The sequence below is a fragment of the Zeus faber genome (genome assembly GCF_960531495.2).
Source record: "Zeus faber genome assembly, chromosome: 18".
NCBI lineage: Eukaryota > Metazoa > Chordata > Actinopteri > Zeiformes > Zeidae > Zeus > Zeus faber.
This window is the reverse complement of record NC_137210.1, coordinates 5,960,165-5,974,686: the sequence shown is the minus strand read 5'-3', so window position 1 is coordinate 5,974,686 and position 14,522 is coordinate 5,960,165. Positions and strand designations below refer to the sequence as shown.

The 14,522-nt window shown below is 42.9% G+C and overlaps 2 protein-coding genes across 3 annotated transcripts in view; one reads left to right on the top strand and one right to left on the bottom strand.

Annotated features, from left to right (window-relative positions):
- The window catches only part of LOC307244371 (rac GTPase-activating protein 1), a gene marked incomplete at both ends in the record, with an annotated part of 32,737 nt that extends 29,448 nt beyond the window's left edge, over positions 1-3,289 (top strand). Inside the window, 4 exons of the mRNA XM_080019520.1 lie at positions 2,308-2,440; positions 2,723-2,819; positions 3,040-3,118; positions 3,244-3,289. Coding sequence (XP_079875646.1) covers positions 2,308-2,440; positions 2,723-2,819; positions 3,040-3,118; positions 3,244-3,289 — 355 coding nt within the window. The remainder of the gene's footprint in view (positions 1-2,307; positions 2,441-2,722; positions 2,820-3,039; positions 3,119-3,243) is intronic.
- Positions 3,290-3,625: 336 nt separating this feature from the next.
- On the bottom strand, positions 3,626-10,513 carry LOC307244314 (mannose-1-phosphate guanylyltransferase regulatory subunit alpha-A). 2 transcript variants are annotated; one of them, XM_080019462.1, is made up of 13 exons: positions 10,419-10,513; positions 9,820-9,917; positions 9,635-9,738; positions 8,030-8,222; positions 7,836-7,895; positions 7,232-7,362; positions 7,051-7,065; positions 5,884-6,018; positions 5,677-5,774; positions 5,540-5,586; positions 5,317-5,409; positions 5,051-5,219; positions 3,626-4,585 (listed from the first exon to the last, which is right to left on the bottom strand). In XM_080019462.1, exons 1-13 carry the CDS (start codon positions 10,456-10,458, stop codon positions 4,485-4,487), a joined length of 1,284 nt encoding a protein of 427 aa, XP_079875588.1. In that variant the 5' UTR covers positions 10,459-10,513; the 3' UTR covers positions 3,626-4,484. The 2 variants fall into 2 exon arrangements, with proteins under 2 accessions (XP_079875588.1, XP_079875589.1); XM_080019463.1 differs by lacking the exon at positions 7,051-7,065.
- Positions 10,514-14,522: the final 4,009 nt, after the last annotated feature.

Genomic DNA, 14,522 nt, shown 5'->3' with positions numbered 1-14,522 from the left:
ACTGCATCAATGCGGCGTGGCATGGAGGCGATCAGCCTGTGGCACTGCTCAGGTGTAATGGAAGCCCAGGTTGCTTTGATAGTAGACTTCATGTCATCTGCATTGTTGGGTCTAGTGTTTCTCCTTCCTCTTGACAATACCCCATAAAGATCAGGCGAGTTTGCTGGCCAACCAAGCACAGTAACACCATGGTCATTGAACCAGCTTTTGGTGCCAAGTCCTGCTGGAAAATGAAATCAGCATCTCCATAAAGCTTGGCAGCAGAAGGAAGCATGAAGTGCTCTAAAACTTCCTGGTAGATGGCTGTGTTGACTGTTGACTTCATAAAACACAGTGGACCAACACCAGCAGATGACATGGCAGCCCAAATCATCACTGACTGTGGAAACTTCACACTGGACTTCAAGCAATGTGGATTCTGTGCCTCTTCACTTTTCCTCCAGACTCTGGGACCTTGATTTCCAAATGACATGCAAAATTTACTTTCATCTGAAAAGAGGACTTTGGACCACTGAGCAACAGTCCAGTTCTTTTTCTCCACAGTCCAGGTAAGATGCTTCTGACTTTGTCTCTGGTTCAGGAGCGGCTTGACACGAGGAATGCGACATTTGTAGCCCATGCCTTGGATTCGTCTGTGCGTAGTGGCTCTTGATGCGCTGACTCCAGCCTCAGTCCACTCCGTGTGAAGCTCCCCTAAATTCTTGAATGGATTTTACTTGACAATCCTCAAGGCTGCGGTTATCCCTTTTGCTGGTGCACCTTTTCCTACCACACTTTTTCCTTCCACTCAACTTCCTATGAATATGCTTGGATACAGCACTCTGTGAACAAGCAGCTTCTTTAGCGATGACCTTTTGTGGCTTACCCTCCTTGTGGAGAGTGTCAATGACTGTTTTCTGGACATCTGTCAAGTCGGCAGTCTTCCCCATGATTGTGTAGCCTACTGACCCAGACTAAGAGACCATTTCAAGGCTCAGGAAACCTTTGCAGGTGTTTTGAGGTAATTAGCTAATTAGGGTGTGACACCATGACTTTTCAATATTGTACTTTTTCACAATATTCAAATTTTCTGAGACACTGAATTTTGGGTTTTCATTATCTATAGCCACAATAATCAACATTTCAAGAAATAAAGGCTTGAAATATTTCACTCTACATGTAATGAATCTATATAATAGGTTTCACTTTCTGAAATGAGTGACAAAATATATTGAACTTCATGATATCCTTATTTTATGAGATGCACCTGTAATATGCATAATAATGTTTTAATTAGTGTATAATCCCATGAAAATAAGTCGTGTTGGCATTATCTTAATAACGAGACAATTTTATCTACATAGGGAGCGGGTCCTCTTCCACGGAGGCCGCCATGTTGCTTCAATGTTTCTTCTACAGTAGCCCCGAATGGCCAAACCTGGCTCTAGAGAGGGCTTTTTGCATTTTTCGCAAGTTTTGTGGACTTGCCTCTTCTATGGAGGCCGCCATGTTGCACCGCCATGGGGAGGGCTATTCAGTTGGTTGTGATCTGCCACCTCACTGCTAGATGCCACTAAATTCTACGCACTGAACCTTTAGACTGTTGAAGGGGGGGAGAAAAAAAGCTCCAAAATGTTGCACTGTAAAGGTACGCTCACACCGCTGGCAACGGGGCTGCAGCGTGAAGCCAAGTCGATCTCGTCTCGTCGCCAGGTCTCATGCCAGTTTCATTTAAAAAAAAAAAAGTAATGGTGTAGCTGTTTACTTGCAAAATAAATTACCTCTTGAAAAAATGACGTGACTAATCTTGCCACCCGTCCCTTAAAATAGAGTTGTACTTATTAGAGAAACATAAAATGAAGTGTTATTTTTTTTCCATAGTTTAAGGGATATTTTTAATAAAAAATAAATGAAAACAAATAGCCTAATCATGAACAAATGTCAGGGTGTCCATTTTCCAAGGATCAGCGCCATTGAGAGCATGTCTTCCCTCCTATTGGGTATCGACCGGTGCCCGGCGCTGCTCATTTGCATCAAGTTGAAATCTGTTCAACTTTCCTTGTCGCTGTGAAGCTGTGAGCTCCTCACCGAACGTTGCTTCTCCCCCTGAGCTGGAGGAAGCCAGGCTCTGTTTGAAATGCATTGCAGCCTGTCGATTGGCAGCGCCTGTGCGCCAGCAGTGTGACCATTCCTTAAGGAGCAAATACAGTATTAAAATGTGTTACTCTTACAGTTGGCAATGCATCACCACAATTGCTATTATATAGCTAATCCTATAGACATATATATGCATGCATCTATATAATTTATCCTTCCTTATATTTTTAGAGTCATGAGGAGCCCTCATTGTCAAATGGACAAGAACAATTTGGCCCGTGTGTTTGGACCTACTATAGTTGGACACGGGATGGCCGAGCCCCCCCCAAGGACCATCTTGAGAGACACAAACACTCAGCCAAAGGTTGGCATGTCTGCACTGGGATGAGTAAAATGCTTCGGCCAACAACACAAGGGTGCTGTCAGCCACAGGAACATTGGAATCAAAAGAGCAATTGGAGGCTAAATTGGGCTCCAATGTGTTTGGCCCAGGGCCTCCTAAAGCCCAGTTAGACACCTTAAGTGGAAAACCACATCTCAGAAAAAACCCTGTCCCAGCATTTCTCAAAAAACAATATGCAAGAAATGTGACAGACTTAAAATGCACTGTCTGACTGACTGAATGTCTGACTCTGAATGTCTCTAGGTGATTTGTCGTATGTTGTCGCTCCCCGAAGAGTATTGGAAGCGTTTACTGCAGAAGGGTCAAGTCTTTTCTACTGTGGACGGTAATGATGGACAAGGTAAGCACAAATAATTAAATGCAAACACACTTGTATGGAATGAATGTAAATTGAAAAATATTTAATGTAGATTGGCAATTGGGAGTTAAATGCAGCGTGGGGTGATTATCCTGGCCTGGGCATGTCTTGTGAGGTCATGAATTCTCTTTGGTGTGTGACCCTACTGTGATGTTTATGTCCCTTGCAAAAGACCGTATCCCTGTGCAACCCACATTTTTAGTCTCCTCACGTAAACTGTTCAAGCCGGTTACGTCCCCGGAGCTGAGCGAATTCTACAAGTCTGCCAACGCTCTCTCAAAGTAAGTGCACAGCCGTTTGTGACCTCTTTGCAAGCGCTGAACGTAGACTGTTAACCCCTTTCTCCATCACTGGTCTGTAATCCTCGGCCACTCATCTTCATCTATTTCCCGTGAACTCTGTGCAGCAAGGGAAAGGTGGACCTAGGGAAGTTCTTCACATCTCCCAGTTGACAAGCTCGAGACTTTCTTTTTTTTTTTTTCATGTTGTGGTGTTTGACGGGTAAGGGCACAACAAATATTAAGATAAACCTAAAGTGAGCGGAGTCGTTTTATACATGTATATTGTGTCTGTAATGGCCGCATGAAGCTAATGTGGAAAGCCTAGTTAAGCTATGTGTACATCACATAATGTACACAGTAGTAAGGTTATGCTTCAGTAAGTCGCTACAATAAAGAAAGCTGTTGGATTGAATGATGCAGACTCGAAGCACTTACCTGGTGATACTCTGCTCAATGAAAAGCACAATAAATTGTCATGATTCAAAAAAAAAAAAAAAAACCACCTGAGTTTATTTTCCCCAACATCATTGGCAGACGAGGTGTGAGACATGGCCCTGCTCATGGTCAAAATTGTGTCGGCTGCAGTTTGATCAAATTGGAAATGAGTGAAGTGTGTTCCAGACTGCCGCTTAATAGACTATCTTGCTGTTAATAAGGATCTTTTGGAACAGGAGGCAAAAATCGGTGCTCAAAAGCCAAATACTTTAATGTTGTTCCAGCACTATAAATTGGGAAAAACAAATTTTCCTCCGATTCCTATAACCTCCAGTGTAATGGAATGCAAACGCCCTTAATTTGAGGGCACACCCAATCTCCTTACCCCCTGCCAAGTTGACATTTTTAAAATGCAGCCATGCTTGATTGCCATTGAAATCCCAAGATCTGATGTATTTTGTTTGGAAAAACGGCAAATAAATTGCCACGCTTTGATAAAAAGCTACTTGTATAAATTGGAACGTTCCCAAACATCAGAAGGGCACCCTTGAGGAGCATAAAGGCTGTCTTTAAAATGTCCTCACTAACCACATTTCATCCAGCCCGATACATGACATGGTTGTCTGCAGTAATTTTACCAGGTTCATAAATTGTATTGTAATTCAATATGAAGTTCTGGGATATAAACTCCAAGGTGAATCAACAAGCATGATTGGCCTCTATAAGAACTTCCTGATATTGCTTCACACCCGACGACGCATAAAGACGGCAGCACAAATGTATAAAAAAAGAAAATAGATCACGGCAAACCGCTAAATAAATGTCCCGTATCTTCTCGGTTTTGACATCTTATATACAGTAACTCAACATCAGTGCAGACACTCCTCTGGCCGCATCCTTCATCGTGACACTTGGCGGACGGGAAGATTAACTAGAGAATAATTTGGTTCTTGAAGCTGCGGTTGAGGTCTTTGTGCGGCAGGACGATAGAGTTGAGGATGATCACCTCGGAGGGGATGGTTACGTTGCAACCTGAGGACACAAAAGCCGACAATATTTACAGCCTGCGTGTAATGATTTGAAACGGGGCCGGTCCGTAGCATAGGCACTCTATGCGGTTGTTTAGGGCCACATCTGCTGGGGAGGGGAGTGTGACGTCTCCTCTCGGCTTCTTCAAAATGTTTTTATTTTAGGTCATGTACTTGAACTGTTCCTCAGTTTGCTCATTGAAAGAATAAAAACGAAACAGTGCAATCCATGCCACACCCTAAACGCCCCGGGGTGTAACAATACTTTGTGGCAGGAAATTGAACGGCGAACCATGTCATTACAACCCTAGTTGCACATGTGCAATGTTTTAAATGCTCTAATTTACTTCCATTATCACTTCCATTGACTAGTGATACTTTTGTGGCCATTTCAGCCATGAAGCTTTTAGCAGGTATTCACCGCATGTATGTATGTGATGAATAAACCTCGGGTAAAATTTATATTTACCCAAAATGGTTATTGACGGTGTAAGTTTCCCCTCCCTGAACAGGGTCTCGCTGTCTATCTTTGCATAGGGGTCGTTGGGGTTGGGGTCACTGGGCGTTCCCTCCACTCTGGCCCACTTCCCAATGGTGCTGTCCCAACCGACCACGCTGTTCAAAACGCAGCTGTGATCCTGATGGAAAAAAACAAGGAGACAGGAAGTGATTAAGGAGGACAGGTTGAAACGTATAAATGTTGTCGTTTGGCATGAGGTCCTAAGCGTGGATCACCTGTAGAGTCGCGCCATGTAGGATGATGGACTCCCGGACCCTTACGCCGGCACCAATTGTCACCCCGGTGCCGATAGAGACATTTGGACCCAACTGGAGGCAGAGAAATGACCGAGTGGTGGTGTTAGGCAGTGCTTGAGTCCAACCCCTAGACGATCATCTTTGAATGACAGAGCCGTCATCTCTACAATGAAGTGTGGTGTACGACGGCCGCGTCCCTTACCACAGCAGTCGGGTCAATATTTGCCGTAGGATGAATATAGACATTACCTAGGGAATGTAAGTGTCGCCATCAATGGACCTGTGGCAAATGTCTATTTTTAATCAAAGTGAATAAAACTTCAATCAAATTAGACCTACCCTTTATTTTGGGGCCTCCTTCCCCATTCAAGGCCAGTCTCTCGGGATGAGTGATGTTGTACTGATTGAGGTATAACCGACTGGCGTAAATTGCAGACCTGTAAAAAGCAGAGGCATCAGAAAGCGATAACAGACTTGTATTTACCGTTTTCCGATGGCTTATTTCATCTGATTTTTGGGCGCCAAAAGAGTCCGTTCGGTCCTCACCCGGCAGATTTGATCTGACTCCAGAAGCTGAGGGTTTTGTAAACATAGAGCTTGGCCTGTCCTGCCAAAGCGGTAAAGATGTCCTGCTCCAGGCGAATGGCCGCTGCCCGGTGCCAGCCATTGGTCGGCTCCTCTCTACAGGGAAAAAAAGCGGCACTCGTTGACTTTTTCATGATGAAAAGATGTGCAAAATAGATCTGGGGGCCTTTTTTAATTTTTTAATTAGATCACATACAACCCTGTGATGGGGTTTAAAGAAGGTATTGGTGGCAAAATCAACAATACAATCCAATTTTTGTAATATTAACAATCATGGAATTATCCAAGATATGATTTTTATTGAAGTGCTGTCTTCAAAGACTAGAAAAAATGAAATAAGTGCCTCGCGTCTCCCCGAGGAATATCGATGCACTGAAAGCAGCTCATTATAAACAGGTAGAACCATGCATAAACGCTCAATGCCAACTGACAGGACTTTCAGGCTTTCCTTGCGACACACCCGACGGCGGTTGTGAACGTCTTTGAGTCGCTTTGTTTTAATCCTCCAACTGCGGTGTGGATCGCACCGAATTAAGAACCGGACAGTTCGCAAACTGAATTAAAATAAGAAGTGCATCGTCTGCAGGGTTGAAAGTGAAGTTGATTAAGTGACAGTGATCCCAAGAACCCACAGTGGCGGCGTCTACGCCGCATGTGGCACAAGTACATCCCCGCTAGCGGATGTTGTTAGAGCCCGAAGATGAAAGGTAGTGTTAAGAAAATGATGAAAAAGAATATTAAAATGAATTGTCAAACGTCCATGATGGAGTTTGTCCAGAGGGGGTTGGGGTGGAGGGGTAGATGGAGGCCAACAGTAACTCTGGAAAGTGCTTGAGGGTTTCCGTGTAGTGAGTGTGCAGAAGTGCTGTTCCCACAAATCCAAAATACAGCAAAATATATATATATATATATATATATATACATATATATATACTCTAATTCTAAGGGAGGTTTCAGCCCTTTAATAGTAGAGACAATATTGGAAATCTTAAGATGTGAGCTCAGGATGGGTATGGTGCTCAAAATAAAAGGTGCACTCTATCAAATCTCCCAATCTTTCTTCTACTAACTGTCTATCAAAGACGTCTTCCACACCCTAAGTGCTCTACAGCTACACCTCCTACTTACCCGTCGTATGGATATCTGGCGATTGTATGGAGTGGGGTGGGAAGGGCGCGAGAAAGGAGAGCCGAGGAGGAAGAAAATGGGGGAGACAAATGAAGAAATTAGGGAAGAAAAAAAAAAAAGTGGAGGGAATTCATGGCACCGGCGGGACCAGGTCCCCGGGGGTCAGAGCCTCCAGACTCACAGCCGCATGTCCTGCTGGTTCTTCTGGAAGACTTCCCCGATGTGCTGGAAGATGTCGGGCGTGAACAGGTAGATCCCGCAGTTGATGATGTCGCTCACGAACGTGCTCGGCTTCTCCACGTAATGCAGCACCTGGGAGGGGAGGAGGCAGCGCCAGCGCTTTGAAGCCAGATTTACACCAAATCCCACAAACGACGATGACAAACTGGAAGTTGGCTCATGCCTACAGAGAGTTGGGATTCAGCGCACATTAGGGATCAGGTCAAGACTCCAGGACGCATTACATTTTTCAACCCAAGTATGAAGTTTAAACTAATTCAAAGGGTAAGTTACATATATGCGATTTATATTGTGTTTATATTATTAGTGTTGGATGTTGATGTTCACCATCAGTAAATGTGCTACTTTAGGAATTCGTTTTGGAAAAGAATAAAAGAAGTCGCAAGAACATATGGTCTTCAGGAAAGCCGGCTCGATGAGAAACCTAGAGGCGGGTCACCCAGCAGCCACTCGGGGTTAGAATCTGACTGTCACATGAATTTTTGGATTCATTGTGAAGCTTGGTGGCTCCAGACCAGGATGGTATGAGCGGTAACAGTCGTTACCTCATGGGTGTTCTGGTTTTCGACGATACAGCCGTAGTTCAGGGACTGCTTTCTGTTTGCCTGAAGAGAGGGATTCAAAGAAAATACCGAGATCAACTGCAAAGCGAGGATTTTTAAAAACAGAAAAATAATGACCATCGTATTGATGTGCAAGCTGCTAAAAGACAAAGCAAAAAAAGGAGGAAAAGTCTCACCGTTGTTCCGAGGATGACGAAGCCGCTGGGCTCTCCGTGCTCCTTCTGGAAGCGGAGCATCTCCGGCAGGGGGAACTCGGAGCAGACGTCTGCATTCAGGACAAAGAACGCCTCCGGACCGCCGGAAAGAATCTGATCTCTGAAGTGATAGATGCCTCCTCCGGTGCCCAAGGCAGCATACTCCTGCAAATACCTGCGGCACGGGTTCAAGAGGAGCAGCCCAATTCAAAAGACGGAGAGCAACGTCAACTGCTACAGGAATGTTGTTACAAATGCTCTGGTAAAAAGAAACAATTAACATATATTAAAGAAGTACATATGTAATGACAAACATGCTTTGGCACCAATGGAAGAAGGTTCAACAGCTATGACACGTTTTCTTTGGACTTCATCTCGTCAGTATTATACAGTGCATTTCTTGATTCCATTGAACACAGTTAGGTTACGCCCAATCCAAAGGATGACCGGTTCACAAGCCTCGACCTAAAAGATGCTAATTTTGATGTGCCTGTAGCTAGTTCCCAAGCACAGGCAGTTCATATGCTTTCCCTTCCAGGTCAATGCATTCAAGTTCATGGTGCTCCATTCAGGCCTGTAACTAGTACCTCAAATCTTTACATGCTGCATGGCTGCTGCTCTACATATGCTTTTAACTAACCATTGCAGTAACTAACTGTTGCAGTTTAACAAAAAGTTGAAAACAAAACAAGTGATCCCTTTTGTCAGAATGAGGAGACGTCAATATGGACTTTAGATGCAAGACTTATGTGAGTGTTCGCCCGTATTGAACTGTGAAGTGACACCTTGCAGTTATGAATTCGGACACAGTTTTAGGAAACAAAAGAATTGCATCGTTGGAAATAAAGGGGAAACAACAGAATCTTTGAAGGAAACTTTCCTATAATTCACGATGATGAATGGCCTCCATATTCTGTTATGAAGGTAAACACATTTAGGAGGATTTAGATGTATATTTAATACAACACAGACAATTAATCCTATTATATAATTATAGAACCCAGAATCGCGATTGTGGCGCGGCCGCCTGCGCGAGCACCGCGTGTCGTTAAGCACATTTGAGTATTTTCGAGCTTATAGAGCTTGTGCATAATCACCGGGTGTCATGACATTTCACTGCATATATGTACGACCGTATGTGTATGTATGTGACAAATAATCTCTTGAACTTGAGGAAAAATATCTGTAAACAGTTTATCGAAATGATTCACATGATATTAAACATTTAAGAACACAGAGATACAGAGTCAGAAAGTCCTTTGCTTCACCGCATTTTAAATTCAAAGGAATCGTGGTATAGAAGCGCGTTCACGTCCCCAAATCTATGATAATCTGTATTTCAGGAAGCCCATAAGATATGTTTCTACTTTCTAATAAGAATCAATGATTTTATTATGCCAGATTGCAATTATTGGTGTGTATCTACAGACGATCGGCATTTAAAAAACCTTGACAGTCTGGGAAAAAAAATTGAAATTTACGAATAAAATATAACAAAATGAAACGTACAATTAAAAAATAAAATTAAACAATAACTGTAGCCAAAAAATGAAAAACAAAGAGTCGAACAAAAAAAGATGTGTTTACCTAATGGAGATTTTGAATTCCTGCTGCTGATTGAACAGGAATCTGGTCAGCGACTCATTTGGCTGATAAAAGCCGATGAGCAGGATCTCCTTCATGTTTGGCACCTGGAAACAATGAGTCGACGTCGTCTTTGTATGAGTGTCATTCATAACTCTGATGACGACGACGACGTTGATGACACCCACCTTGGCACATGCCTCGATGTGGTGCTGGAGCATGGGCACACCAGCGATTGGGAATAATGGTTTGGGAACTTCAAATGAAAGCGGTCTAAACCTGGTACCTGCAACAAAAAAAAAAATACAGTTATAATCATAACAAATTAATCAAATCGGTAGTAAAACGCCATGCTGGATACGTCCCATTATTTCTTCAGTGAAGATTGTGATTTTCATAACGTTGTGTGTATAGACTGAACATAATGTAAACATCATTGAAACAGACAGACAGATACAGATGGACGGAGACATAAGGATAACAATAACTAGCACTGTTTATACGCAAGGACAATTAAGACCGGTGCACAACAGGTGCACCGTTCTTAATATTATACAATATTATATATATATATATATATATATATTATACAATATTATATATATATAATATTCATGTGTTATCACTAGAGCGGGGTGTTGGTGGAAAGCCCTCATTAGAGCCACGTCACTCATACCCAGCCCAGCGGGACTCACTTACCCCGCGCTGAGAAACAACCGCCGCTACTAAAACAAGCGAGACGCCAGCGGCCGCGACGTATCCACGGCGGGACCATGCGGGACATTACCTTTCTGGAGACCCCCGATTAAAACCACAGCCTTCAACATCTCGACGGGGGAGCCCGACACGGTGCCCCGACGACGACGACGACGACGACGGCAGAACGTGACGTCACGTGATCGCGCGTCCGTCCACTTCCTGCTTCCGGTGAAGGCCAAAACAAGGAACCGCGGTTTGGATCGGATCAGGAACGGAGCAGAAGCAACCTCGATGACAAGAATGAAGGAATAATAATAATAATAATAATAATGATAATAATAATAATAATAATAATACGCTATTTTTTTTGCTCATTTATTGCTCTGCTGTTTTTATTGAGAACGGAAATCCAGTTCCGTGTTTTACCGCTTTAAGTTACCACTCTACTACCAGTGATGTCCCTGTGCTGCCACAAGATGTCGCCAGATCGTTCTAGTGTGTTTAATCATGCCTGCGGTCCAATTAACCAATCATCTCTTCAATGACGCTGAGACTGGACTTCACACCATATTCTATTTATTTTTATTCTACGACTATTTCTGTATCTTTATGTTGTTTAAAGAAGTAAATAAAGCAAGGCCACAAACGAACACTATTTGGACACTGTGAAAACGAGGATCTAAATTCGAATGTACAGGTTCATATAACATTTTTTTAAAGTTATTCGCATGAATTAACGATGAATTGTGCATTCATTGCAAAATTATTTTATTTACAGCTATTTGAATTGCTGCTAAAGTGTCGTTTAGCAACATGATTGATACTTTAAATTGAACATGAACTTTAGAGATTATTTTGCCTAATCACCCACCGGGTTGTCATGACATTTCACTGCATATAGTATGTATGACCTTAGCACAGTATATGTATGTGACAAATAACCTCTTGAATCCTGAATCTTGAATCTTTAATTTTAAATTGTGTGTTTGTAATTGACTTGCTATTTTGAAAATCAATATAGATACAGGATAGAGGATACTTATAAAATTAAAAGCATCACAGAATAATAAGACTGAACATGTACCAGAATAAACAACAGAGGCAATATTGTGGTTGAATCAGAAATCAAGTATTAAATGCAATTATTCTAGTGCTCCAAATTATTATTATTGTATTATTGTACAGTCATTTTGGATACGGACATTGCCTTTAAAATAACTCATGATCCAGATGAAGGAAGGATGGAGAGGTTGATAGTTGGCTGTTATTGTAAGATAAATCAAATCTATTGGGAGTGGAATTCCCATGATGCACCATTATGCAAATCAGCCCATCGATCACCCCGATAACAAGTCAGAACGTTGAGCACTTACTTTCCTTTGTGGCTCCATTCACACTGATTTAACTCAACATTTGGAATGACGCTTTCTTTAATGGGGCAGAGACGTTGCCATGTCGTCCTCTGGTGGTCAACAGCGGATTCTCTCCTGTGTCCTTTTTTTAATTTTAATTTGGGACATAGGATTGTGTTCTCACACTCTCAAATTGGGGTTTGGACCAACGAATGAAGTTCACTATGAACAAGAGCAAGCACCATAACTGGTGCCTGCTAGAGAAAAGAAAAAAGTTTCAAGAAAAGTCTCTGAGTACACATTGGATACACGTGACTTGTTTTAGAGTTTAGAATGTGCAGTGTTTTAGGCCTTGCTTATACTGAGGAAATGTTGTGTTTCAAACAAAATAGAAAGGTTTGTGCAACCTGTTTATAGAATGTCAAAAATAAATAATAATAAAAACACGATTGTCTTGCTTGTCAAATGATCTATCTTTAGCGCCACCAGACCAGAAATTGTGGCAGTATGTGCATTTACAGATATCCTTCATAAAACATTTTTATCGCAAGGAAAAAAAAGTATTATTCTGAGAGAATAGAAAATGAACCAGTCTGTGAGTAAATGGGGAAAGAACATTTAAGACCCAGACAAACTACCTATGACCTTGAACATTGTTCAGTTTTTCCTTTCTTCCTTTGAGTCCTAATGGGTGATGATTGTATTATTGATCCTTCTTGCACTATCTTTTTTCCTTTTTCTTCTAATGGTCTTGGAGAATGAAGGAGAATGAAGCAGGAATAGTGTTTTCTCCACATGTTCATTCCAACGAACAACAAAACGCACGAAGAGAATGAACCGACTGAAGGAGCAACATGACCACTTTTACTTTTATTGACGTTGCAAAGTCACTTTGGTCCTTTTGCACAGGATGTTGTGGACATCGCAGCAGGAGTCTCTAAAGCAGGGGTCTCAAACTACAGGCCCAGGGGGACACATCACAATTTTAATTTTAATTTTGTGATAATAAATCTGACCAGCTATTAATTTTTTTGAAATCACAATGCTTAATAAATCCACACAGATGTATTTAATATAATCATAAGAGAGCTATTTCTAACGGGATTATGAGGCAATTCACTAATGAGCGGGAAAAACACAAATAAATAAATCGCACAAAAAAAAACAAAAAAAAACGGTCGGTTTTCCCTTGAAGTTCAACACAGTCCCCTGTTAGAAGACACGTTGGCCAGCGGCCTCCAGGTCATTTGAGTTTGAGACCACCGCTCGGAAGTCTACTGTGCTTTTGTGCTTTTGAACGCCACCTGCACCCTCCCTCCCGCTCCTCATCGGATGCTGTGTCTGAGCTGCTCTCCCACAGCAAACGACCATATACGCATGTCTCCCTGGTCTGTAGGGGAGGCTGCGGATGGTAGTAAGAGAGCCCAAACAGAAATGAACTAGAGTCGTATCATCACTACCTATAAAAAAAAATGTGATTTTGACACAATCAGTTCGATTTTTTCTGACCAACATTATTTTTTCATTAGAGCCGAAAGTGCTGAAGTTAAAGGGATATGACTTGTGCTAGATTAAAAAGTTGCATTTCCCTTCATGCCTCACTCAATCCACTTTAACGCCTAGAAAGGAAATGACTTCATGAGTGTTAGAAAATACCACGACGGACTCCAAGGCCATATTTTTTGGTATTTTCTTTATTTTTCAGTATGCCTAGACAGGATAACAACAAAACCCTGCCTGCAGCCACCCCCGCCCCCCCCACACACACAGACACACACATAGTCCTGTGATCGAGCAGAGCCTTTAAAGTTTGAATTGACTCCAAAAAATTCGGAGTGAAAACCACCTCTCAGCAAAGACTATAAAACAGTGAAGTGACATCATTGATAAGGGGGTGTTACCTCCAGTGGTGTCAGTCCCACGCCCACTCGTGTATACCCCCCCTTTTAGCCTGGTCCTAGGACCAGAAGACATGGCGGTTCCATCCGTGGCAGTTGGAGCTGGGAAACCACGGGTGGATGGGTCCCAGCGTCCGGTCCACAGGAGATCTCCGAGGACAGACAGCGGATCGGTCCTTGTTTTGGGAGGAATACCCGGTGTGATGTTGGATTTCTGGCGTGAACGTCAAGGTTCGGACAAATCGATCGATCGATCCAGCTTTAAACATCTCTCGATCTGCTGAGCAACTTTCCTAGGTCTCGGAAAGAGGAAAAAATCCACATGTGCTGGCCCCTGTCCTCCGCCAAGACGGAGTCGGATGGGGAAGACCTGCTTGGCATTGAGCTCCAGTCACAGATAGTGTCCCTGGCAGAAGACACTCTCTCTCAGGAACTGAACACCTCTTCCGTACCCCCCTGGATGCGTTCCCCTCCCGAATCCCCAAGGCGTTCCCACACAACCCTCCCCCAACCTCCTTTCACTTCCACTTCCAGGCTACCTCGGATCAGGGCAAGGCGGCGCACTTTCCGTCCTCACTCTGTGAAGCTACTGACTTATTTGACTGAAACAGCAGAGAGGGCGCTTTGCCCTATAGCACAGGTACTAAAACTAAGCATTAAACAACAGCTGAAATCGTATCCTCGGAAAGTCAATCCACCAATGACTCTTGCTGACATGGTCTTATTTTCTCCCGGAAAATTGACAAAGTCAGAGAATGCGCAAAATGTTGGAGGATATAAAGTGTTCACTGTTATCCCTGCCTCCCCGGTGTTGGGCTGAAGTTGAAGAAGATGAACTGTTTGACTTGGACGGAGTTGCCTGTTTTGGAAGAGCAAGGTTTTGGCCTCCCAGTGGGGGAGAGAGTGACACACTCTTACACACACACACACACACACACACAC